This window comes from Lemur catta, chromosome 11 (assembly GCF_020740605.2).
Source record: "Lemur catta isolate mLemCat1 chromosome 11, mLemCat1.pri, whole genome shotgun sequence".
Lineage (NCBI taxonomy): Eukaryota > Metazoa > Chordata > Mammalia > Primates > Lemuridae > Lemur > Lemur catta.
In genome coordinates, this window is record NC_059138.1 from 64,524,880 (window position 1) to 64,550,477 (window position 25,598).

At 37.7% G+C, this 25,598-nt stretch overlaps 2 protein-coding genes across 11 annotated transcripts in view; one reads left to right on the top strand and one right to left on the bottom strand.

The window, feature by feature from the left end:
• Positions 1-14,330, bottom strand: part of CRPPA (CDP-L-ribitol pyrophosphorylase A) — a 240,872-nt gene extending 226,542 nt beyond the window's left edge. For both annotated transcript variants that reach the window (XM_045564077.1, XM_045564078.1), the window contains exons 1-2: positions 14,074-14,330; positions 3,068-3,344 (exon numbers count right to left, since the gene is read on the bottom strand). In XM_045564077.1, coding sequence (XP_045420033.1) covers positions 3,068-3,344; positions 14,074-14,330 — 534 coding nt within the window. The remainder of the gene's footprint in view (positions 1-3,067; positions 3,345-14,073) is intronic.
• LRRC72 (leucine rich repeat containing 72) overlaps positions 13,716-25,598 on the top strand; it is a 150,364-nt gene continuing 138,481 nt past the window's right edge. For 7 of the 9 annotated variants that reach the window (XR_006738088.1, XR_006738086.1, XR_006738087.1 and 4 more), the window contains exons 1-2: positions 13,716-13,835; positions 15,979-16,105. The gene's annotated coding sequence lies outside the window, so the exon portion shown is untranslated. Of the gene's footprint in view, positions 13,836-14,122; positions 14,140-15,978; positions 16,106-21,067; positions 22,066-25,598 lie in introns of those variants that run through there. The other 2 variants (XR_006738094.1, XR_006738092.1) reach the window with 2 other exon arrangements.

Genomic DNA, 25,598 nt, shown 5'->3' on the forward strand with positions numbered 1-25,598 from the left:
AGAAACAGGAAAATAAAAACTACAGACAGAATTTTATACCCAGACAAACCACCATCACCAGTAAAGGAGAAATAACCCTGAAAGAATTTAGCTATTGGCCATATATGGAAGTCATCTTACCTCCTCATAGATCCTGAGACTATAATACGTACAAAGAGAGAGAAACAGGGTCCTGGTGACACTCTTGAGCTCCCATATGCAGGCAACCTTAATGCCAGCCTTGGACATCTTAGTCTCAAGGCAATATATCTCTAATCTGTTTTTTATTAACAGACATAGACCATTAGTTAAAATACCAGTTATCTTTAGCATGTATAATCCTATAATCCCCCCACCCACCCTCACACACACACCCCAGAGACAGTCTGAAAGGGATCTTTGGGTAGAACTTTAAGGGCTAAGAAAAATGAGAATTCGGTTAAGAAGTGTATGGAAAACTATTTAAGAGAACAAAATAGAATGAATTGGAAGGAGGCCTGGAAAACACAGCCTGTGAAGTGACTCTAAGGAAAGTCAATGGAATTTTCAGGTCATAGGGTAGCATTTGATTCAAGATCATTCTTTTACAATTTATTGATGACAGGTTAAAAAGCAGCCATACTTCCCACCGACTGAAGTTCAACTACTAGTACAAGTCTCAATTAATTGCATTTGTTTTTATGATTACAAGTCAGAACAGTATGAGAGAGTTTGAAGTAGTGCCTGGATTTAACTGAGGCTACTGGGATGCTATCCTAATTGCCGTACAAAAATTTAGAACAAACAAAAGGTTTCTGGGTGTCTGCAATGGAGAACTACTGTTTAGAACAGACCCTTTCCAGATTAGCTGAATCTAGACTGAGCTCTTTTACAACTTTCCAAGATAACTGAAAGCAATTCAAAAAATTTCTTGCCTTTAAACGTGCAAATGAATTCTAATGGAAGTTCAAATGACTCCCCATAGAAAAGCCAGCTTTGTTTTTTAATTCATTTCAACTTACCTTTTTATTCCATATAAATGTTTCTCTAGATTGAATTTTGAACCAGTTGTAATATCTGTGTAGTTCCCTCATTAATAGATTAAGGAAAATTCTGAATATGGATATATATCTATATGAAACTCATGATTTCAATCTCTTTTAAAAAACTCCTTTAACACCAACAAAAACAAGGCAATTTTCTAAAAGAAGCCAAATTTCTGAAGTTTACTTCAAAATAAATAAGTTGTAAAGTTTTGGTCTGAACCAGGTTCAATCTAATCAGAAAGAGCCACAGATTTCATTAAAATTTAAATTTGTTTTAAGATACATAATGTGATTCAGTCTTACAAATTATATTCTGATAAACTTAGTTAAAAATTCAATTAGACAGTCTAATAGAAATTCCCACAAAACAAAAAATAACTGCTAGATATCTTAATATGCTTTATTAAATCACATGTAAAACAAATGATATCCTTAGCATAGTCATTGGCGTGAGATAAAAGGCCACTTTTTCCTTGTTTAGACCAACTAGCAAAAGAATCACTTCACGGACAATCTCTCGTAAGTGCTTTCTAATAGAATCCTCGACAACAAAAAAATCCCAAATATGTGATTATTATAGTGAGCTTGAATGACAATTTTTCAACAGGTAACACAGGCAAACAATTTTGTATATAATGTAGTATGCACTGCAATTTATGCCTACCCAAATTATATAGTCATCCCTACGAATTTTTTCAAATGGGTAAAATTCTCAAATTCCTAAAAATTGTAAATCCTTTGTTCCTTTATTCCTTCTGACCACCCTCTGGCAACTTATCACATTGCCTCTACCACAATTGAGCTGCCTAGAGAAGACAAAGGAGTCACCAGAAAGCACTAGAGCGCTGAGAAAATTTTGTGGTCACTAATGGTTCCCAGTCCACAATTTTCACTACCTCAAATACCATTTAGAAGATATGTTCAAAAATAAATCAAAATGTTTTATCTATGGAATTCTTGCACAGTTTTCAATCTGAAGTAAAACTAACTCATATTGCAGGAGGAAAAGAAATTAGGAAAAGTTGCCTCCTGACTGTGACAATTCAAATATACATGGATGATTAAAGAAATCAGACTATCTTTCCTGAATAGAGTTGTTTTTGTTTTTAAACTTCCTGAGCACCCAAATGGCTATGAAGGCTTTACTTCTCCTGTTGGTCTATAATCCTTGGAGCAAACTACTACTTAGATGTTATAATTCATCTTCATACCATTTTTAAGCACTTAGCACTCCAATAGTTAACATAATTTCCAATCCCAAGAACCTTACAAGTGTTAACGTCTATATTTTTACAAATAAGGAAAATGGGCTCAAAGAGGTGGAGGAAGCTAAAAATACTATACTATTAGTAATTGAAAAATTGAGATTTGAGCCTATTTCTATTATATCATCTCTGTGCAATGAATTTTTTTCACCAAGTCTCAAAGTTAGATGGCAAACTTAAGTTTACTATCTGCTACTATATTTATAGATTTTACCTGGTAATAAAAAGAAAAGAACAAACATGTTCTAGAGATGAAAATAGGTCTTTTGCTATCCTGTAGCTTATTTTGCTGAAACAGAAATGGAAACAATTCTCTGTCATCTCAAGATAATTCACCCTTAAGGGGTGTGAAAATCTAATGTGGCTGTTTGTGCTAGAAAATAAACTACTTCTGAAAATTTAAAACACAAAATTGAGTACAATGAGCAAGATTTGTCCATTATATATCCTATGCTTTTGAGAGATTTCTTAGGCATTTTCATATCACTGCATATTTAATTTTCATTAATGTTCCATATCTACACTATACTCTAATGCCATTATTACTGCATTCTTTTCCAAATGGCTCATGTTACATTATGATGAAAAATGACTGTTGCAAAAGACAAATTCTAGAACAGTCTTACAATCTAATATTAATACTATAAGGTTCCTAAAATAAATTACCATAAAGTCTTTAGGTCGTGATGTTCCTTTTAAGTAATTTGACATTTAAATACAATTCTATCAAAATTCAGCAAATGAGCCACGTTATAGTGTTTGTCCCCTGTATCCAGTCTCAGAAGTAAAAATACTTACCCCATGTTCCTTAGCAGCTATGACAACTTTGAGAAGGACATCTTCCTCAACAAATGGTCTGACAGCATCATGGATAATCACAACTTCTGGCTTACACAGCTTTGAGTCGGGCTGATCCTCTGCCAGTGCTTTTAGTCCATTGAAAATTGACCTGTGGCGGGTTACTCCAGCTTCAACTACTGAGATGCGCTTATGCTGGTACTTCTGAATGATACTGTTCATTGCTTCAATGTTCTCTCCAGTTACTGCCACAACAATGTCCTTTATCCAACATACTCTAAAAAGAAAGTATGTGTACATTTTATATAAATTATTGATTCTTAGACAAAGCTAATAACAGAAAATTGAATTACTAGTATTAGTATATTTGCATAGGGAGATTAAAAACTAAAAGTTAAGTCAGTTTTACCCATTTTTATTAGGTCCAGTAAAGAGGCTGATGAAAAGAATGAATGAGCATTTCACATTAAAGTTACAGATGGTGTTTTATATTACACAGAAAATTTATCAGATGTCAGTTTTTTGCTTAAGTTAAATTTGAACAATTAGAATATGAGATTTTATGAGAAAACAGACTATAATAAGAATATGCTTTTCAACTTTTCCAAACACTTTTTCCTCAATGGGATAAGTGTAATTCAAAGCGCTTTTGAGTTCCAAAAGTTGACTGTCTCTTTCAAGAAGTTCATTGAGCTGGCAGCCAACCATTTGAATACTACCAAAGCTGAAAACTTATCTAACACAAGCCTTGCCTACATCAAGGTGAAATATGTAGCTTAAATGGGGAAATGATAATAATTAAGTTTGTAGAAATGAGGTTTTAGCAAATTGGAAAAGCTTACAATTTAATGAAGTAGTAAAGAAATTGTTCTATTGAGTCACATTCAAAACATAAAGCAATGTTTTTTCCTATTGCAAGACATTTTCTTAAAGAAGGACCTACTGACATTTTTAACTGCAAGTAGTTCACACTATCAAGTGGCTACTGCATTAAAGTCTGACAGATTTCTCTTGAACACTAGTGCTAACAGAGACAAGTGTCACTGTAGATGCACTGTTCCACAGCCAACAGGCCCCAACCAGGAAAACTACTTTTGACCTGTAATATCAACTCTGAATACAGTCATTTAATTTTTAATGAAATTCTTAACCTATGCGATCCTATATGTTCATGTTAGACCAATTAAGTCTTGAAAACATTTTAGATATGGAAAGATATGTGACTATACAAATACATGATATTTTTTTCTATCCTACAACCTATCCTAAAAAGGACTTGAAACAGAAAAAAATCTTTACCATTTTCGTCAAGACAATACAACATTCCATTTTATCTCATCTGCTAGAATGTAGGCTCCATGATAGCAGAGAGTATCTGCTCTGTCCATTGCCTGACACCTCATTCCCAGTGGGGGCTCAATAAATATTGGTTCCATGAACGGCCCTGGTCTGTCTCATCTAGGAGCAGTGGTGCAACATCTTACAACACAGTATAGTCTCACGGGTTATGAGAGCAAAACTCCCTCATTACCCTGGTTAGGTATGAAAAGAAAAAAAGAGAAAACTCATGAAAATAGCATTCCCTAGGCAGAGTGATTTTGTTGACTGTTTTCTTTGTTTCTAGGTATTTGACTCTTTATTTCTAGGTCCTAAGGCTCCTAGAGGACCACCATTACTTTTGTGTTTTATCCCAGCAGTCCCTCCCCAACTCCCAGGCTACGGCCCATTACCAGCGTGTGACCTGTTAGGAAATGAGCAGTGCATCACTGCCTGAGCTCCACACCACGTCCCCCACCCACAACACCCCACCCCACCCCACCCCCAGACCCAGCCTGTGGAAAAATTGTCTTTCATGAAACCGGTCCCTCATCCCAAAAAGGTTGGAGACCACTGTTTTATCCAACACCTGTGAAGGATTTTAGTCACAAATGAAAACAATGCAATACTACTCGCAGAATGCCAAAGAACAGTCTATAGTAATCTGTACAGGCAATAAAAGGGATTCTGAAATAAGACTAAATGTGGGTTGTTTCCTGTTTTGTAGCCTATTTCCTAAATTTTCTTTGAAACTTCAACAACTGTACAATTTACAACGTACTTGCACAATTTAGAATTTATAATGTTCTTAACAAAGCCCTTGGCAAGTGGCAAGTGACAGGTCTTCAGTCCCTCCTAGATGTGGGATTTTCCTAGGTAATGTTTGCTAGGTACCATTCAATGTGTAGAGCATTTCATCTCTAATATCTCAACATCCACATTAGCTCTATGAAGTAAATTGTCATCTCAACCTTATGGAAAACACAGAGGCAGTATAACCTGCCCATGTCACACAGCTAAGAAATGAAGGGACCAGGCTGGCTGTGACCCCAGACCCAGTCTGACTTTGGAACTTACAACTTTAACTTCTGTAAATGCACTAAAACTGTCTCAGAGGGAGGGTATAAAACCATTCTGGATCGTTATTATCTCCAACACTTGATTTATGTTAAGACTGAACCATATGACATTGCTTTTATAATCAAGAATGGTCAAATTTCTTATGATCTCTTATAACTCAAACAAAAGTAGGCATTTCTTCCTTCATGTGTTATTTAGTCATTCAGAAAACATCAAGCAAGCATGTAGCCTTTGCCAGGCACTATGCTAGACACTGGTGATACAGTAATGAACAAAGACTGACAGATCTCCTGACCTCACAATCCATATGTCAATAAATATCTATTAAATAAAGAGAATGCTTGAACAATTAGGCATTAAAAACTGCTCTTAAATTTATAGCTATTAAAAGCAATCAAATATATTTCAATTATGTATTAATGTGACATCACATTACTTTTTAATAGAGAAGGAGTTGTAAGGACATGTTTAACTAGATCAGTGGCAGGATTTTCTTTTTAAGGCAAGAGATTAACTGGTCCCCTAAGCTATTTACCTCTGTTACTTTTTATAGTATATCCCACTGGAAAAATCAGTTGAAAGCAACTTTTAAAGATATCATGTTATTACTTTTATGAAATGTTACATTAACTTAAATGTTAAAATATAGAAGAATTGAGAGGCTGGGCCCAGCAGTTCATGCCTATAATCCTAGCACTTTGGAAGGACTTTGGTAAGGCCAAGGCAGAAGGATTTTGCTTAAGGCCCGAAGTTCAAGACTAGCCTGAGAAAGAACAAATGAAACTCATCTCTACAAAAACATAGAAAAATTAGCCAGGTGTGGTGGTGTGTGTGGCTGTAAGTCCCAGCTACTCAGGAGGCTGAGGCAAGAGATGAGTGGAGCCCAGGAGTTTGAGGTTGTAGTGCGCTATGATGACACCACTACATCCTAGCCCAGCTGGCAGAGGGAGACCCTGTCTCAAAAAAAAAAAAAAAAAAAAAGGGTATCACTTGACATAAAGTAGTCATTCAAATATCTACTCAATGAATTAACTCCCAGTTTTACTAGATTGCCTTAAAAATGTTATATCATTAAATATAAATGTCCAATTTCAAATCAAAAATGTAGCTTATTATATCTCAAACAAGAAACAGTACAATTTGGTTTAAAGATGGTGGCAGAGGAACCTCAGCAGCAAAAGTAGGAGCTATTAAGTTGTGACTCTGAAGGTACAGACAGAGGGAGGGATGCCTGGCCAGAGCTAGCAGGGACGACACTAGGCCAGCTGTTCCCAAGGAAGTCAGCAAGGCAGGACGGTCAGGGCTAAATGCATGGATGGCCTCTTCCCCCACCTCTGCTGGCTCCCCTCTTGCCCCACAAAAAAAGCAGCAGTATAGTTAATCAAAGCATGCACTTAAACTATCAACACAGCTTTGCCATCTTAACCGTAGCTTGTTTATGCCAGCAGAGAAGCAGCCTGGAGAGCAAGTGGCAATGAAATCAGGGAAGGCATTTTCCACAGCTTGTCCAGATTTGAGTATTTTTCACGGCAAGAAGCAGTCCAAAGCCTGGAAGAAGTGGTAATCAGTTGGTGTAAGGTCTGGTGAATACGGTGGATGACAGAGAGTTTCCAAGTCCAGCCTTTGTAGTTTGAGCAACATTGTTTGTGTGACATGTGGTTGAGCATTGTCTTGCAAGAGGATTAGCCTGTCTCTATTGACCAACCTCAGCTGCTTAATTGCAAGCATCCTCATCGTTTAGTCCAGTTGGATGCTGCAGACATCCACTGTAATCAATTGACCAGGTTTCATGAAACTGTAGTGGACGATACCAGCACTGGACCACCAAACAGACACCATCATTTTGATGAATATCAGGTTTTAGACTGTTTCAGCTCTTTGTCTTTATCCAACCATTGTGCCAAATGCTTGCAACTGCCAAAAAGAATCTACTTTTCATCACATGTAACAATACAGTGTAAAAATAGTTAACCTTTATGTCGAGACAACAAACAAGGCAAACTTCGAGATGATTTCTTGTTTAATTCATGCGGAACCATCTATCCAGCTTCTTTACTTTGCCAATTTGGTTCAAAAGGTCCGATGTTATTGGAATAGTAACATCAAACCTTGCTGCTGATTCACACATGGGTTGAGATGGATTGACTTCCACTACAGCTTTCAGCTCATCATTATTCACCTTGATCTCATGTCGCCCACGAGGCTCATTTTCAAGATTAGAACAGACTTCTCAAACCACCATCATACTGTGCAGTCACTAGCCACATCCTTCCCAAATAATTCATTGATATTTCAAGCTGTCTGAGCTGCATTGGTTCCATAATGGAACTTATATTTGAGAACACAAATTTTTGACTTAGCCATGGTTTCACAAAAATTGCTTTAAAAAAAAAAATTTCAAAGATAATCACAAACCAAACTGTGTTTGAAAGACTGAGGATGTACCTTCATAGTAAAAATAAAATAAGTGTCAAAATGAAATGTCAGAAATATCAACTGTCAAACTTACTAAAGAAATCGGACATTTCATACTTAATAAATTAGTAGCTATAGAATAACTCTATGCTCCAAACAGAAAGCAGTCAAAGTAGATGTAAAGAATTACAAACAGATGTACTTGTGCCCTTAGGCTATGTCAAACAATTGTATGAGGCTCAAAATAGAAAATGGTGCTTTAAACCAGTGTTTCTCAAACTGCAGATTTCAGGACCCATTAGTGTGTCATCAAGTCAGTTTATAATAAGTTTTAGACCAACACTGTTGAATAAATAAAACATAAAAATTAAAATGCATAGCACAAAATAGGGATAGGTTGTTTCACATGAAATTTGCTTTCAAATGTGTGTGTGTAAGTAAATATGTGCTTGTCACTGAGCCATGATGTAAAATGTAATTCTTGCAAAAGATTTCAAAAAAAAAAAAAGTCTGGAAAACATTGTTGTAGACCACTCTTAAGAGATAACAGGCTTATTAAGCTATTTTAGTCAGCAACCAAGCATACACCCAGTATTTGTAAGCCTTTATAAGTACTGTTTGTATTTCAGAGGATTTAGTCACATTCTTTTCTAGTTATAGAATTAAAAGCCTTTTACAGTATTACAATTTAATAATGTAAAAATCATGGGACTGCAAAAGACCTTAAGTACCTCACACAGTGCCTACCAATCAAATATTTGCTGAATAAAGGGATCTAGTTTATCTCTTAACTAAAGACAAGTCCACACGAAACCCCCAGCAGCCCGATTCTATCAAGTATTTCCTTTCTAGCACATTCCATAAGCAAATACAAGCCTAGCCCCAAGCTCCATTACAACAGACATTTTAAGGAAGAAATATAATATCTCAAGTTATTTTCTCTTGGAATAACATAAATATTACTTACAGGAATACACTGCTCAGACAGTTTTAAAAGATCAGTTGAGAACAGAACGTTTTAGCAAATGCTTTAAAAACCAGATGGGAAAAATCAGGCCCTGTTAACACCTCTAAAGCACTCTCATCCAGTCTGCAGAAGTTTGGCCTCAAAAGGACAGTGGCAGCTGCTGCTCACTGCCAGGACAGCCTTCATGGAAATTTGGCCTCTGGATTGTACTGGGGCCATAATTTGTGTATTTCCATCTCTACATACCTACCCCTATGTTTTAGCAGCAAAATACTGAATTGGTGTGACAGGGCTGGTTCCTGATTCTTCGCAATGTTAAGCCTCCTTAATACAGCCCATGAAGGCTTCCATATGTCAAGCCTTAGCCTACCTGTCTTGGTATTGTATCTTGTTTTGAAGGCATCCCATGGGGGTATTTGGAAACATGGCACCAATCTTTAATCATCTGACCTGTACAAAACACAGCAGCCCTATATTCCTTTCCTTGACTCAGACTTGACCCGTTTATAATAAGAAAGCTTTAAGACAAAAATTTAAGTCCAATTCATCTAACTGACCACTGAACTAAAAATACCCTCAACACGTTTCTCTTTATGAATCCCTAATCCAATTAATCACTAAGACTTGTCACTATTACCTCCTCAGTATTTCTCCTGTCTTCCCTACCCCATTCCTATTATTCTCAGCTTAATTTAAACGTTCAGCCTTGTTCATTTAGGCTGACATTTACATATTTACTTGTAGTGTACTTTGTTCATCACAATTTGCAGTGGTTTTCAGAAATAAGGTAGAATAGAATTGTTTAAAGTACGCAACAAAAAAAACTAAAGAAAACTAAGAAAATAAAATAAGCAATAATACACTGAAAAAATGTAGCATGGAGTTTAGAACAACTAAACATGAACCTCCATTGATTTTCCAAGCAATAGGACAAATAAGCAATAGGACAAACACATTGAGTTTCCACAATATAAATATGGACCTACAAAACTGATCTTTCTCTCCAAATTTACCTGGAGTTGCCAGACACAAGGAGACTAAGTCACTCTAGCCAAAGTGAAAAGGGATTGAAACATGGGTTAGAATGCCAGGGTTTTATTATACAATGATACACGTTACCACCACAAAGTCTGGAATGTTTTTTAATCAGTGGAACATCACACCTTCCTGTATAAGATTTATATGAGAGGCCAAATTATAATAAGATTTGAGGAGCAGGAAAACATATAAAGGAACAAATTATCTTAAGCAGTGTCCTCCACCTAGGACAGTCCAAGAAACCTCATGGGCTATGGGGAAAGCCCTGCCAGAGCTCCTTCAAATCTAGTCAGGAATTCCCACCCCCACCCAGCCAACCAGCAAATCTGAATAAGCATGGCCAAAGTTTGCTTCTCTTATTTGCTTTTGTTGTAGCTGTCATCTTAATCTACTTTTCTGCTATTCCAGGTTCACCAACCCCTCCACCCCCAATAACACTTTCTTTATATAGTTTAAGCTAGAAATTAAATTACTGGCAGGAATTTTTACTTCATACTTCAGTTCCAGAGAATACATTTTTTCAAACAGTCAAATTTAGATACATGAGTTGATCAATTGTGAGTAAATTTTGCAGCTTCATTGTCAGAGCTTTATGCCTTGCCAATACCACTGCCACATGATTTCTTAAAGCAACATTTCCTTGTAGAAACTCCGGTCACAAATAGTTGTGCAAGGGAACCCTGATATCAGTTCCTTGTTAGTAAAGTGAGAAAATCCAAATTCTCTTTAAGTTATAACCTGGGGTCCAATAATCATATTTCAATTCCCCTAAAAGGCCAAAATAAAACTTTCAAAATCCTAGAAACATTTTTGGTCAACTTCTGAAAGGGTCTTGTTGCTAGTACGACCTAGAAATCAGTTGTTATATTTGATCCTTCTAGTTATACCCATAATGCACAAATCTGGACTACGAGTTGTATACTCTTAAAAATAAAGAATATAGTATATGAACCTACAAACATATCCATATATACTTATACATGTCTATCCATAGATACACAATGGCTAATCAAAATATACAAATACAGCCACACACATAGTTTTAATATACTTAAACTGTAAGCCTCCATTTTCCCAAATAGAACCTTTAGTCAACATATCTTAGATACTGGAGGGCTCAGAGCTACTTTTGAATCTCATTTAATCTGATAATTATTTTTCTAAGCAATTTCAGTGGAGCAAAGTAGAAATTGGCTAAACCAGAAAAACATGGATTTCCCAATTTTGCCAGAAGGAAAGAGACAAGTGATCTGAAGTCCCTGTTGATTCACAAAATGGATTTTCTTTCAATGCCTCTTCCAACTGTTTCATTAGAGAAGAATAGTTACTTTAATATATTGCCATGTTTGAAAAGAAGAAAAATTCCTTGAGTCATCTACCTTAGGGGCTAAGGATGTCACCATACCAAGATGCAGTCAATTCCCCCATTGCCATGGAGAGCCTCACTCCAGCCATTAGCTGTGCTGGTTCTGAGCCAGAGAATAAATGTCAGTATATGCGAGATCTGGGAGTCTAAACATTCCTTTAAAAAGTTTCAATCAGTTGTCTTCTTTCCACTGTCTACCCCACCTTCAGAGATACCCTGTCCCTCTAATTCTTACACTTTTCCAAGGTCCTATGATTTTAACTAACTTACTTCTTCATGGTTGTCCCACCTGAAGGCTTATGGTTTTGTTTTCTTGGGTCTGTTAAATCTGATTGGTTACCACTCCTGTCTCCTTTCTACCATCCTAAGTTTTGTTGGTATTTATCTGCTGCACTTCCTCTCATTGATTTCTCCCTTGTGTGGCTATACATTTTAGTTCCTTTATGTGGATAAGTGAAGGAGTTGGGAAACAAACAAGAACCATGTTTAAATGGTAATGTTTAACTAGAAGCAAGACTGGTCATGTTTCTTTATATTTCCCTAACCCAATTTAGGAATTTGGGGCCAAATTTCAGGGGTCACCCTCTTCTCTTTCCCTAGCCCCTAATTGATTTTAGGTAGGTTAAAAAATCCAAAAGACAAGCTAACCCATAAGAGTTATTTTCAACAAGTATCTTTAATTTCTTAGGGAAGAAAAATAGCTTAAAAAAAAAAAATCAAGAGTCACAACTTCTCAACCCTCTATTAGTGAAATAGCAAAACTTAAGCAAGGAAAATTCTTAATTATGAGTGGCAAAAAAAATGACTTTCAAGTCAAATTTGGGGCATCACATATAGCTTTTAAAGGGTAAGAAATAACACCTCTCAGTATAATCTAGATGATTGACAATAGTGACATCCAACTACTTCTTTTATTTGGGACAAAAAGAGCTGTGGTTTTTCTTTAAGTAGTAAGCATGTGTAATTTCAACTGAGCCAAAAATAGTTATGTAAGACATTATATGTTTCCATGTCCCTCCCTTATTTTAACTTACACAGTTTATCTTTTGGGATGAAAAGACTGAGGACTTTTGGCACCATACCCTAGGAAAACTACCAGCAGTCTGTTGGGCCCATCTTTTGAGGGTGGGGAATAAAAAAAGATAAGGGCCTCTATTTGGCAAATGGCCAAGAAGCACCAATACCTTCATAATGCAAGGATTTACTGGGATTACCCAATATATAATCACATTCCATAAATTCTTCAGGCATTATAATAGTGACAAAAACGAGCCCTAAGGTATTCCAGAATGGAGATTTTTGGTTAGTTACTATTTTTATTAATTAGGATTTTATGATTGCCGTTATCAATTATGTAACAATTGAAAACAAGTGTTCTCACCTTATTTTCCATTAACAACGGCTTTCCAAACATTCTTTTAAAGGTGAGACTTTCAACTGTCCACCTACCTCAGGCTGCTTCAGAAGATGCAAAAATGTCAAAGTTATTTTCCCCCCATGGGAAGAAAAGTGTAAAAATGCCTGGTCCCCTATATCTAATTACTAAGTAGATAAAGATTCTGCTAGCCAAGATCCTTTGTGCTCCATGGGATTACCTGCATGTATGAACTATGTTGTCACAATGTCTATGGCACTAGAATATTGTAGGTGTGCAATTCATAGGATGGTTTCAGGGACCCTCTGAAACCAAAGAAATGCAAGAACACAGAAAAAGAGGTAACTGGAATTGTTTCAAAGTGTATATGAGCTTCATATGTAACCCCTGGCCTGATTACATAAATCATGGGTGAGTACGGTTGGCTCTTTACACTTCCATTTTCCAAATGCCAATAGTCAGAAAATAAAACCACCATATGAACAACCCGGGTCCTTTGGCTTCCGAAGTGTGTAAGGGTTTGTGTGGGGCTCCTTTCTGGATTACATGGTACTTTCCTTGGAACCTCCCTAGCTTGGTTTTCATCAAAGCCTCCTGCAAAGGCCATGCATGCTAAAGGATGCCCCCTATCTGGACATGCAAATGGTTCACTTCAATCCAGAATTTCACATACTACCACAGCTTCCCGCTGGCTTCAAGAAATTTAAACACCTTAGCAAAACCACGTGGACCTTTGTAATCCAGCTGCTTCCCACCCCTCCACCCTCACCCCATGCTCCATCACACTACTCGGTGCTAAAAAAAAAAAAAAAAAAGTAATATTAAAATGACATACCCCTCCTTTTCCTCAGCTCACCACTGCTCCGCTAGTCCTCCTAACCGCGTTCCCCCTGCCTCTTTCATTTCCCCAGTTAGTTAAGTCCCTTTTTAAGATGTCAAAGGACCTAGTAATTTAGCAGTCTGTCTCATACAGGCTGCTCAACAAACGTTTGTCGACGAATGAACAAATACCCTCAAAACCATTGTAGCTGCGCTTCAAGTACAATTCCGCCCACGCATGCGCGAAGACAGAGGCTGGGACGCTTCTAGAACAGCTTTTCATTGGGCCCCGCAGGGGCCACAGCGAGAACTCGAAGTCTCCAGCCCCAGCCCGGGCACGCCCTGCCCCAGCGCCCCATGCCGGGCCTTCCCCACCGCCTTAGCCGCTAGGGTACGTAAAGAGCTCCGTGGGGGGACTCCGGCTTCGGCGCCCATCTGTTGGAGGCCAGGGCCGCCCACCTCTGAAACGCGGGTGGGAAGGAGCTCAAGCCCGAGTAACTGAGCCCGCGGATTGCGGCCCCCGCAGTCCCTGAGGCGAAGGCGCCAGCGCAGAGCGGCCACAGGGCGGGGAAGGCGAGGCCCGGCCCCCGGGGCCGCGGGGACCGCGGGGCGCGCCGGCGCCGCATTACCTCTCCAGGGCTCGCAGGGTGTAGCTGATGAGCGGCCGCTCCAGGACGGGGCAGAACTGCTTCGGGGTGGGGACGCCCATCCTCTCCCCGCTCCCCCCCGCCGGTAACACGGCTGCCACGGCGAGCGGGCGGCGCCCTGGCTCGGCCCCGGCCGCGCTCAGCGGGGAGGCCGAGGCCGCCTCGTCTGCGCCGGGCGGGCTGCTGAGGCAAGGCCCCCGCTCGGCGGGCCTGGAGCCGCCGGGCGGCCCGGGCTCCATGGCGGCGGGCGACGCGACAGGTCCCGCTCGCCCCGGGCCGAAGCGCCCCGCGCTGCTCCGGCCCTCGGCCCGGGTCGCAGAGTGGCGGGCGGACAAGAGGGAGGGACGCTGAGCGCGCAGGCGAAAGGCGCCCGGCTGGGCCGCCGGCCCCACTGCTGCTGGCCCGCAGGGGATGAGCCTGGCGGCCGCTGCAGCAACTAAAACTGAAGCTGCCGATCTTCCCTCGCCGCGCGGCTGCGGCCTCTGCACCCGGGCCCAGCGCCCCCGGGAGGGGCTGGCTTGCCTGGGGCAGACCAGCAGTCGCCGCAGGTGGAAGTGTCTGCACTCCTTAAGTACCTAAGTATCACATATACTTAACAGCTGTGCTTGTGAGGGAGTGGGTAGGACTCCATCCCATCCCTCCCTTCTTTAAGATACTTGGAAGAGATAGGGATTCAGGTCACAGGATGGGCCAGAGGGTGCATGTGCGCCTGGATTATTTGAATTTCCTTAAACTCTCAAGGCTTCCTGGTTCCACCTCCGGTAAAACAGGTGGATTGACAAATGCTGTTATGAAACATCAATAATCCAAACTGCGGTGGTTCCCAAATTTGTCTGCACATGGGAACCACCTGAGGAGCGTGTCCTGATGCCTGGGTTTCATGCTCAGAGATTGGGTTTAATTGGGCTGGTATGTGGCCTGGGCTTTAGAAGTTTTTAAATATGCTCAGGTGATTCTAATGAGTGGGCACGTTTTGGAACCACAGAGCCAAAACAATACTGTTACTGAACAATAGACACACATCTCCTTTAGTCCCCAGGAGAACCCAACTATTGCCATTTCCCTTTTACAAAAGGAGAAACAGGGTTAGAATGTTTAAGTAACTTGTGTAAGACTGCATAACTAATGACAGAGCAACCATAAAGCCCTAATACGGAGTACGGCCTGAGTTGAAGAATTCCAGGCCTGAAGCATATCTTGCCCTTATTTAGTAGTGTCCTTGCAGGGGATGTTTACCATGAAAATATAGTGAAGTATTTGGAGTGCCAGAGCAATGTATTAGGTCCCTGGAATGTAAACTCCATGAGAGCAGGGGCCTTGCTTTTTTGGTTTGGATTGTGTGCCCAACTCTTAGAATGTAATAGCTTAATCTTTATTGATTGAATTGCTGATTAAAGTATATAATTATCTGCAATTCATAATCTTATCAATGGATAATATAAGATTCATAAGAAATAATCTTAAATACTGAAAATGTTATCTAGTTATAATATTCCAATTTCCATTATTTTTCCCATTTTCTCAGTTCAAAGCATACAAACATAAAAATTTTCTGCTTTTCGGTTAGTCTTATTGAAAGCATTTTTCAGTTTTGTTACTTTCATCAGAATTGATGTTTAGCTCCTGTGCTAGTTGAGGTTTCTCAGACTATTGCCTCAGCTGAAAAGTAGGTGTCATTATATACTGCTTTGTGACTTTTATTGCTATAGTTTCTTTCTAATTTGGTCTTTGAGGTCTCTCTCCTGAAAGTGGCCATAACCCAAAATAGGCACTCTTTCAGGCGGCCCAGGCCCAAGGAGGAAAGTTAGGTATTTTGGTGTGTAGGTAGACACTAGATTAGGCAGCACAGCAAAGTGAAAGATAACAGAAGTATTTCATTACTTAAAGATCCACAAGAGAAGAGGGACACCTACAAAGCCTAACCAGAAGCCCTTCCCGGAGACAGCAGCATCCACACCCAGATGGGTAGAAAGAGAGAGAAATAGAGGACCTATGGGGCTACGCCTTTATTAAGGTACATGGGCTTTATCGCTGGGCTTTCACTAGGGCGTTGGATTGGCTCATTTAAAGAAAACACTTAGGGGGGTGGGGGAACTATTTCCATGACTCTTGACTGTTAGGTTATATCATGGTTACCAGCTGTGAAATGTGTTGGGTTTGGGGTCCATCTGTGGGATAGAAAACGAGCAGACTTTATCACAAACCATCACACAGGGACCAGAAATTTTAAATAGTCCACAGGTGATGGGGTACAACTGGGTTTCAAACAACTTACCTCAGGCCTAAAAATGGATGCCGGGGTAGCAACTATATTAAACAAATTTGTGACAGTACTTGACTTTGTAGCACCAGTACCACACCTGTGTCTGACCTATACTATGCATTCAGTAAATGTCTGTTGACTAACTGGATGGATGAATGAGTAAATGAGTATATTTATGACAACAAGAAGGCAAATCAAATTATTGATTAATATTGATCTTTAAACCTCATTTTTTTAGTCTCAAGATGGAGTTAAATCTATTCTTCCTTTAATATTGAGCAAAGAAAAGCGTAGTAATAAAGCTCTTATTATATTGTTATATTCACTGGTATAGAATAATTTTATGTAATTAAACCTTGATGAATTTTAGCCATAATCTTACTTTATTGACTTAGTTTTGTTCTTAGAGCAAATATTCTAACTTAGCTCTCGTTGCTATGAATCCTTAGATCTTTCACACTGTATATTATCAAGGTCTAGCATATCAACTTGTAATTGAAAAAAGGACAGACTGCAGTATTCATTCATATAAACAGTATAAAGCAACATTTTGTTCTCTGTATCTTTTTTATATAGATATAATTAATTCCATGTTATGCATAGTTGGGATAAAAGATGTCATTTCCATGTTACTTTATGCCAACTTAAAGCTGCCACATTAAGAGAATATCTTCTCTGCATCAGGCATATGAAAGTAAATAATTTGGAGAGTGAGATCCTCTGGGACTCATTGGTAATAACTAGTCTAAGACATCAGTTGAAGAGTTTAGAAAAAATAAACCCCAACTGTATCACAATACAAAGAGTGGAGAGTGGGGAAGTTCTTGGAGCGGTTTTTGGTCAGAGCTTCTATGGTAGAAGGAATTATGGCTCCGCAAAGAGGTCTATGTCCTTATTGCCGAAACCTGTGAATGTGTTACTTTTCATTGCTAAAGAAACATTGCAGATATGATTGAGGATCTTAAGGGGGAAGAGTATCCTGGGTTTTCCAGGTGAGCTCTGCATAATCGCAAGAGTCCTTATAAGATGGAGGTCAGAGTTAGAGAAGGAGGTGTGAGGATGGAAGCAGGGGCTAGAATGATGCAGGGCCAAGGCTAAGGAATAGAGGCAACCACCAGAAGCCAGAAAAGGCAAAGAAACAGGCTTTTTTCTCTTAGAGCTTCCAGAAGAATATAGCCTTGCCAACCCATTTTCAGACTTCTGATATCCAAAACTGTAAGATAATACATTTGAATTGCTTTAAGCTACTGAGTTTATGGTAATTTGTTATAATACAGCCTCACACATAGGAGGAGCTTCAAATTCACATTTGGACTATAACCTCCAAATGCAGTTATACATAGTTAGAAATACATGGACATGGTTGAAAAAAGAAGGCACTGTTTGTTCACCTTTACTTAGGTCCTACTACTAGCCCCCCAGGGTATTATGACTTTTAAAGTAAACCCTTTAATTATCTTGTGAATAACAAAACGTATTGCATTGTATTGTGAATGTTTAAAGCCTAACTTTGTTAAGTGTATGCCACAATTCTATACCCTCATTTTGGCATGTCTTTACTTTTTTTTTTTTAAATAGACTTTGTTTTTTTAGAGCAGTTTTAGCTTCAGTGCAAAATTAAAAAGAAGGTACGGAAATTTCCCACATACTCCTTGCTACATACATTCATAGCCTCCCCCATTGTCAGCATCCCCCACCATAGGTACATTCCTTACAATGATGAACCTACACTGACACATCATTATCACTCACAGTCCATAGTTTACTTTATGGTTCACTCTTGATGTTATACATTCACTCTATGGATTTAGGCAAATTTACAGTGACATACACCCACCCTTATAGTATCACACAGAATAATTTCACTGCCCTAAAAATCCTCTGTGCTCTGCCTATTGATGCTTCTCTTCCCCCAACCCCTGGCATCCACTAGTCTTTTCCCTGTCTCCATGGTTTTGCCTTTCCCAGGATGTCATATAGTTGGAGTTGTGCAGTATATATCCTTTAAATATTAACTTCTTACACTTAGTAATGAGCAGTTAAAGTTCCTCCATGTCTTTTCATGGCTTGACAACTCATTTCTTCTTAATGCTGAAAAATATTCCATTGTCTGGATGTATCACCATTTATTCATTCACCTACTGAAGGAAATCTTGGTTGCTTCCAAGTTTTGGCAATTATGATTAAGCTGCTATAAATACCTGTGTGCAGGTTTTTACGTGAACTAAAAGATTTCAACTTTTAGCGGGGGGTAATTACCAAGGAGAAAGATTGCTGGATTATATAGAAACAGTGTGTTTATTTTTGTAAGAAACCACCAAAGTTTTCTCCAAAGTGGCTATGCCATTTTGCATTTCCGCCAACAATGAATAAGAGTTCCTGTTGCTCCACATCCTCACCAGCATTTGGTGTTGTCAGTGTTCTGGATTTTGGCCATTCCGTTTATAATAAGTATGTAATGGTATCTCAGTGTTGTTTTAATTTGCATTTACCTAATGACATATGATGTTGAGCAGTTTTTCTTATGCTTATTTGCCATATGTGTTATCATATTTGGTGAGGTGTCCATTATAGTCTTTGGCTTACTTCTTAATTGGGTTTGTGTTCTTATTGTTGTTTTAAGAGTTCTTTGTATATTTTGGATAATAATTCTCTATCAAGTAAATCTTTTGCAAACATTTTCTTCCAGTCTGTGGGTTATCTTGAAGTATCTTTTGCAGAGCAAAAATTTTTAATTTTAATGAAGTCCAGCTTATCAATTCTTTCTTTCATGGATCATCCCTTTGATGTTGCTTTTAAAAAATCATCTTCAAGCCCAAGGTGACCTAGATTTTCTCCTATGTTATCTTTTAGGAATTCTATAGTTTTGTTATACATTTAAGTGTGTGATTCATTTTGACATAATTTTTGTAAAAGGTGTAAGGTCTGTCTAGATTCAGTTTTTTGTGTGTGTAAATGTGCAGCTATATAAGCAGTATTTGTTGCAAAGACTATCTTTGCTTCATTTTATTGCCTTTGCTCCTTTGTCAAATATCAGATGACTATATTTATGTAGTCTAATTCTGGGTTCTTTATAATGTTCCGTTGATCTATTTGTACATTCTTTCACCAATACCACACTGTACTGATTACTGTAGCTTTATAGTATGTCTTGAAGTTGAATAGTGTCAGTCTTCCAAATTTGTTCTTCTTCAGTATCAGGTTGGCTATTCTGGGTCTCTTGCTTCTCCATATAAACTTTATAGTCAGTTTCTCAATATCTGCAAAATAACTTGCTGGGATTTTTATTGAATCTATAGATCAATTTGGGAGGTACTGGCATCTTGATAATATTGAGTCTTCCTATCCACAAACATGAAACATCTTTATTTGGTTCGTTTTTTACGTCTTTCATTACAGTGTTTGAGTTTTCTGGATGTGGATCTTCTACATATTTTCTTAGATTTATACCTAAAGTATTTCATTTTGTGGAGTTTTAAATCATATTGTGTTTTTATTTCAAATTCCACTTGGTCATTGCTGGTATATGGAAAGCAATTGACTTTTTTGTATTAACCTCATATCCTACAACTCTACTGTAATTTCTTATTAGTTCTAGGAGTTGTCTTTACTTTCTAAGGTACACAGAAGTACATGTTAAATGGAAGTGGCTGTCATCTTTATGTCTGAAAGGCCTAAAACTCGATTTTTTGCCTGTTTTTACAGGTTAGTATACCTTCCCTGGAAGATTTATCTTGGAGATTTTTAAAAATTATTATTAGAGAAGTTCTAGGTCCAGGTGGGGTAATTTTTCTAGAGTCAACTCAAATATAATTAGCATTGCCAGTCATTCCCCTCCTCCCCAACCATATTAATTGTTTTAATATCGTTTCTAGAGGTTAGTTGGGGTGTTACTCACAAATGCCAATGCACAGACTAATGGTTTACCCTTTAACTCTGTTGAAATCAAAGCCAGAGAAAATAAATTATCATTCTACCAGCCAGCCCCTTTCTGGAAGCCTATGAATTTTAATTCCTATTTTGCTATTGTGTATCTTATATAAAGGGTACAGTCTTATTAACCTCTGACCTTTAACTCATTTTTATACATAAGGAAGGTGATGCTCAGAATTAAGGTCTTTCTGTGCATAATGCAGGCTAAAAAATACCACATGACAACCTGATTATCTTTCATTTTCTCAATATGTCTTATAAAGTTAATTGTCAATTATCTAAACTGTCTACTTTATTTTTCCTATATAGCTAAAAAAGGAAACAATGGAATATTTAGCTTTGGGGCTGAATTAATCATACTAAAGTTTAACTTTTCATAAGAAGCACATGGGGACAATTGTTTACATATTGTATTTTTATATATTGTATGTAATATAATAATTTACATTTATATATTGTATAATAGTATTATAAAATATATTCCTGACATCTACTGACAGAAATTTTGATTCAGTAGGTCTAGGGTAAGCACAGAAATATGATTTTTAATAGGCCTTCTTAAGTGATTCTAATGTAGGTGTGGACCAGACATTGAATTAAAAAACTTTGAATTAAATAAACTTTGAATGAAAAAGAGGTATACCCCAATTCACTTTATATTTAATGTGTTTAATTTCAGTACCTAAAGCAAAATGCATGTAATATATTAAACATACCATATAAAAATTACATAAGAAATTCATTAAAGCAGTCTGTTTTATTTCCTTGTTAATTTATAAGGAGGGAAGCACAAGGGAAGAATGTTTAAGTGCCAAAAAAAAAGATGGAAGACAAATAGAAAATTGGATTATCTTCCTGGTATTGCTACAGATCTGCCACTTAAAAGCACAACATCACCTCTGAGGGCCATCAAAGGCAGTATCCTTGAGCACAGCTTAAACAGAGTTGAAACTGTTGCCTGGAACTCTGCTCTGAACATGAAACTAATGTGTGCAATTCCATTGAGGATGCTATATAACTCCAGAAACTAAAATAGGGGAATGATCCCTTGCATAAGAGACAAGATGAAAGAAATGATATGTTTGAAAGATATGTTTAGGAAACAAAAGACCAGTCTAGAAATCGTTGTGACTAGCCTTCATAATCTCTGGAAAGGAAGAACATATGGAATCATCAAGGAAAAGCAATACTGGAAAAAGAATTACCATTTCTGCAAGGAAAGACATTGGTAACAGCTATTCCTATACACTTTAACGTCATCACTAAAAAAAGATTTAAAGCAGAAACAATACCTAGGCTTTAAGAAGAAACTGGTCTCAGAGAAATCAAAGTCATATCTGTTATCTGAGGGATAAGAAAAGAAGAATGTGGATGTTGTGCATTGGGACCACAACCACAACACCCACCACCCTGCCAAGCATAGAGTAAATACAGGAGGTGAGCTGTCCAATATAGTTTGAATTTGGGACACCATTACCTAATAATGCCTTACCCATGAGGGTACAAATCTTGGTCTTCAGTAGATTGAAAAGGACTATGTTGGGGAAGGAGTACAAGGAATACATGGAGAAAGGAGAGAGAGTAGACTGAGACAGTGATGTTATAATATAGTCTCTTCAGTGATGTCCAAAGAATATAAGGATATAAACAAGCCTTTATTTTTGCAAAAGGAGTGTTTCATTGCTTTCTAGCATGGAGCATTTACCAGGCTAACAAAAAAGAAAGAGAGAGAGAAAGAAAAAGGAAGAAAAAGAAAGAAATAAAGAAAGAAAAAGAAATAGAAAAGAAAAGAAGGAAAGAAAGAAAAACAGAAAATAAAAGATACAAAAAGAAAGAAGAATATAAAGCTGAGTTTGGGAAGATGCTGTATAATCTAGTTAGGGAAGCAATAAACTATATTGGTTTGGTCAAGAGGCACTTAGTGGTGACAAAAAGATGATGTTTTATGTAGAAGTAAATTGTGGAAGATTGCAAAGAGAAAGAAATGAGGCCACTGTGTTGTTTATACTGTATGTGAATAGAAATAAGTTCAATAGACATAAAGTACTCCCATTGGTGACCATGGCTACCACTAATTGGCTTAAGACATAAATGAAACAATAAATGAATAAATGAAAGAACATTAAACTTACCAATGAATGTAAGCGTACATGCATAAATGACAGTTTACACTTAGTCTTCAGAAAAATTAGAATGCTTGAAACTATTCACAAAAGGAAAAAGTTATTTTAAGTTTACACTGACCCTCTTTATGTCTTACCACCTCTTCTATCATTTATGCCTTACAAGAGTTCAAGACTTTGACAAGACATTAAAAAGAAAAGGAAAAACTTCTCCTTTCATCAGATTTTTCTTAGCAGTCATTCTCTCTTAACTTCATAAAAATCTATGCTTATTAACTGCTATAGTACAATAATAAAAATATACACAAAACTAACCAACACTGGCCCTGGGCAAATTATCAAATTTCATTATGCTTGTCTTCGTCCTCCTAGCCTCTTGCCTTCCTGGCCACTTTTTATTTTTCCTCATCACCTTGTGAATCTGGTATCTCAGTATCAGCTCTAGTGAACAGAAATTCAACTGCGGCTTTCCCCTATGGACTTAACCCTGCTAGTCCTGACCAGAACAGGAAGCTTCACTTCAGTGAGTGTTGCATCTTGAATTTGTCTCTCTTTTTTTTTTCTTTTTATTTCAGAATGTGACAGGGGTACAAATGTTTTGGTTACATGGATTGTTTTTGTACTGCTTGAGACAAAGTTATAAACTATGCCCATCCCCCAGATAGTGTACACTGAACCTGTTAGGTATGATTTCACCCATCCCTTCCACTTCCCTCCCACTTGTTTGATTTCCTTTGAGTTTTACTTCCTATTGTGCACGTAAATGCTGTTCAATTAGTTCCAATTTAATAGTGAGTAAATGTGGTGTTTGTTTTTCCATTCTTGCAATACTTTGCTTAGGAGAATGGTCTCCAGTGCCAACTAGATTGTTACAAAAGGTATTAATTCATTTTTTGTGGCTGAGTAGTACTCCATGGCATACATATACCACATTTTATTAATCCACTCATGAATTGATGGGCACTTGGGTTGATTCCACATCTTTGTGATTATGAATTGTGCTGTAATAAACATTTGAGTTCAAGTGTCTTTTTGATAAAATGACTTTTTTTCGCTTGGGTAAATATCCAGCAGTGGAATTGTTGGATCAAATGGTAGGTCTCCTTTTAGTTCTTTGAGGAATCTTCATACTATTTTCCGTAGACGTTGTACTAGTTTGCAGTCCCACTAGCAGTGTATGAGTGTTCCTATCTCTCTGCATGCATGCCAACATTTCTTGTTTGGGGAATTTTTGATAGAAGCCATTCTCACTGGAGTTAAGTGATATCTCATTGTGGTTTTGATTTTCATTTCCCTGATGACTAGAGATATTGAGCATTTTTCATATGTTATTTGGCCATTAGTTTATCTTCTTTTGAAAAGTTTCTGTTCATGTCTTTGCCCACTTTTTAATGGGGTTTGATTTTGTCTTGCAGATTCACTTTAGTTCTTCATAGATTCTGGTTATTAGCCCTTTATTGGATGTATAGCATGCAAATATTTTCTCCCATTCTGTAGGCTGTCTGTTTGCTCTGTTGATGGTTTCCTTGGCTGGCAGAAGCTTTTTAAAATAATCAAGTCCCATTTATTTATTTTCATTGCTGCTGTGATTGCCATCAGGGTCTTCTTCATAAATTCTTTGCCTAGGCTGATATCTAAAACAGTTTTTGAACATTTTCTTCTAGAATTCTTATGGTTTAATGTCTTAGGTTTAAGTCTGTTATCCATCTTGAATTAATTTTTGTGAGTGGTGAGAGATATGAATCCTGTTTCATTCTTCTTCATGTGGCTTTCCAATTTTTCCAGCACCATTTATTGAATAGGGATTCTTGTCCCCAGTATATATTGTTGTCTGCTTTGTCAAAGATAAGATGTCAGTGTGAGGATGGTTTTATATCTGGACTCTCTGTTCTAGTCCATTGGTCTATGTCTCTATTTTTGTGCCAGTACCATACTGTTTTGGTTAATATATCCTTGCAGTATAGCTTAAAGTCTGGTAAAGCAGTAACTCCAGATTGGGTCATTTTGCTTAAGGTTCCTTTGGCCATTCGGGCTCTTTTCTGATTCCAAATGAAATGTAAAATTATTTTTTCTAGATCTGCAAATAATGACAATGGTATTTTAATGGGGATTGCATGAATCTGTAAATCACTTTGGGTAATATGGACATTTTAACAATGTTGATTTTGCCAATCCATGAGCATGACCTATTTTTCCATTTGTTTACATCATCTACAATTTTCTTCCTCAATGATTTGTAGTTCTCTTTGTAGAGCTCTTTTGCCTCCTTGGTGAAATATATCCCTAGATATTTTATTTTCTTTGTAGCTATTGTGAAAGGTGTTGAGTCTTTGATTTGATTCTCAACTTGACTATTGTTGGTATATAGGAATGCTACTGATATGTGTACATTGATTTTATAGCCTGAGACTCTGCTGAATTTATTTATCAATTCCAGGAATCTCTTGGCAGAATCTTTGGGATTTTCAAGATATAAGATTATATCATCAGCAAAGAGTGATAGTTTGACCTCCTCCTTTGCTATTTGCATACCTTTAATTTCCTTCTCTTGTCTGAGAAGCACTATATTGAATAGAAGTGGTGAAAGTGCTCATCCTTGTCTTGTTCCAGTTCTAAGTGGAAATGCTTTCAACTTTTCCCCATTCAGTATGATGTTGGCTGTGGGTTTCATGTATGGCTTTTATAATTTTAAGATATGTTCTATCTATGCCTAGTTTGTTAAGAGTGTTTATGATAAAAGGGTGCTGAATTTTGTCAGATGTTTTTTCTGCATCTATTGAGGTAATCATATGATATTTATTTTTTCTTCTGTTTATGTGCTGGATCACATTTACAGATTTAGATATGTTGAACCATCCTTGCATCCCTGGGATAAAGCCCACTTGGTCATGGTGGATTATTTTTTTGATGTGCTGCTGAATTCAGTTTGTTAGAATTTTATTGAGAATATTTGTACCTATATTCATAAGGGATATTGGTCTGTAGGTTTGTGTGTGTGTGTGTGTGTGCGCGCGCGCACACACGCGTGTGCTTTCCTGACTTTGGTATCAAGGTGATACTGGCTTCATAGAACCAGTTGGGGAGGAGTCCTTTCTTCTCAATATTATGAAGTAATTTCTGCCCCTTGAGTACCAAATCTTTTTTGTAGGTCTGATAAAATATCAGCTGTGAAACAATCTGGTCCAGGA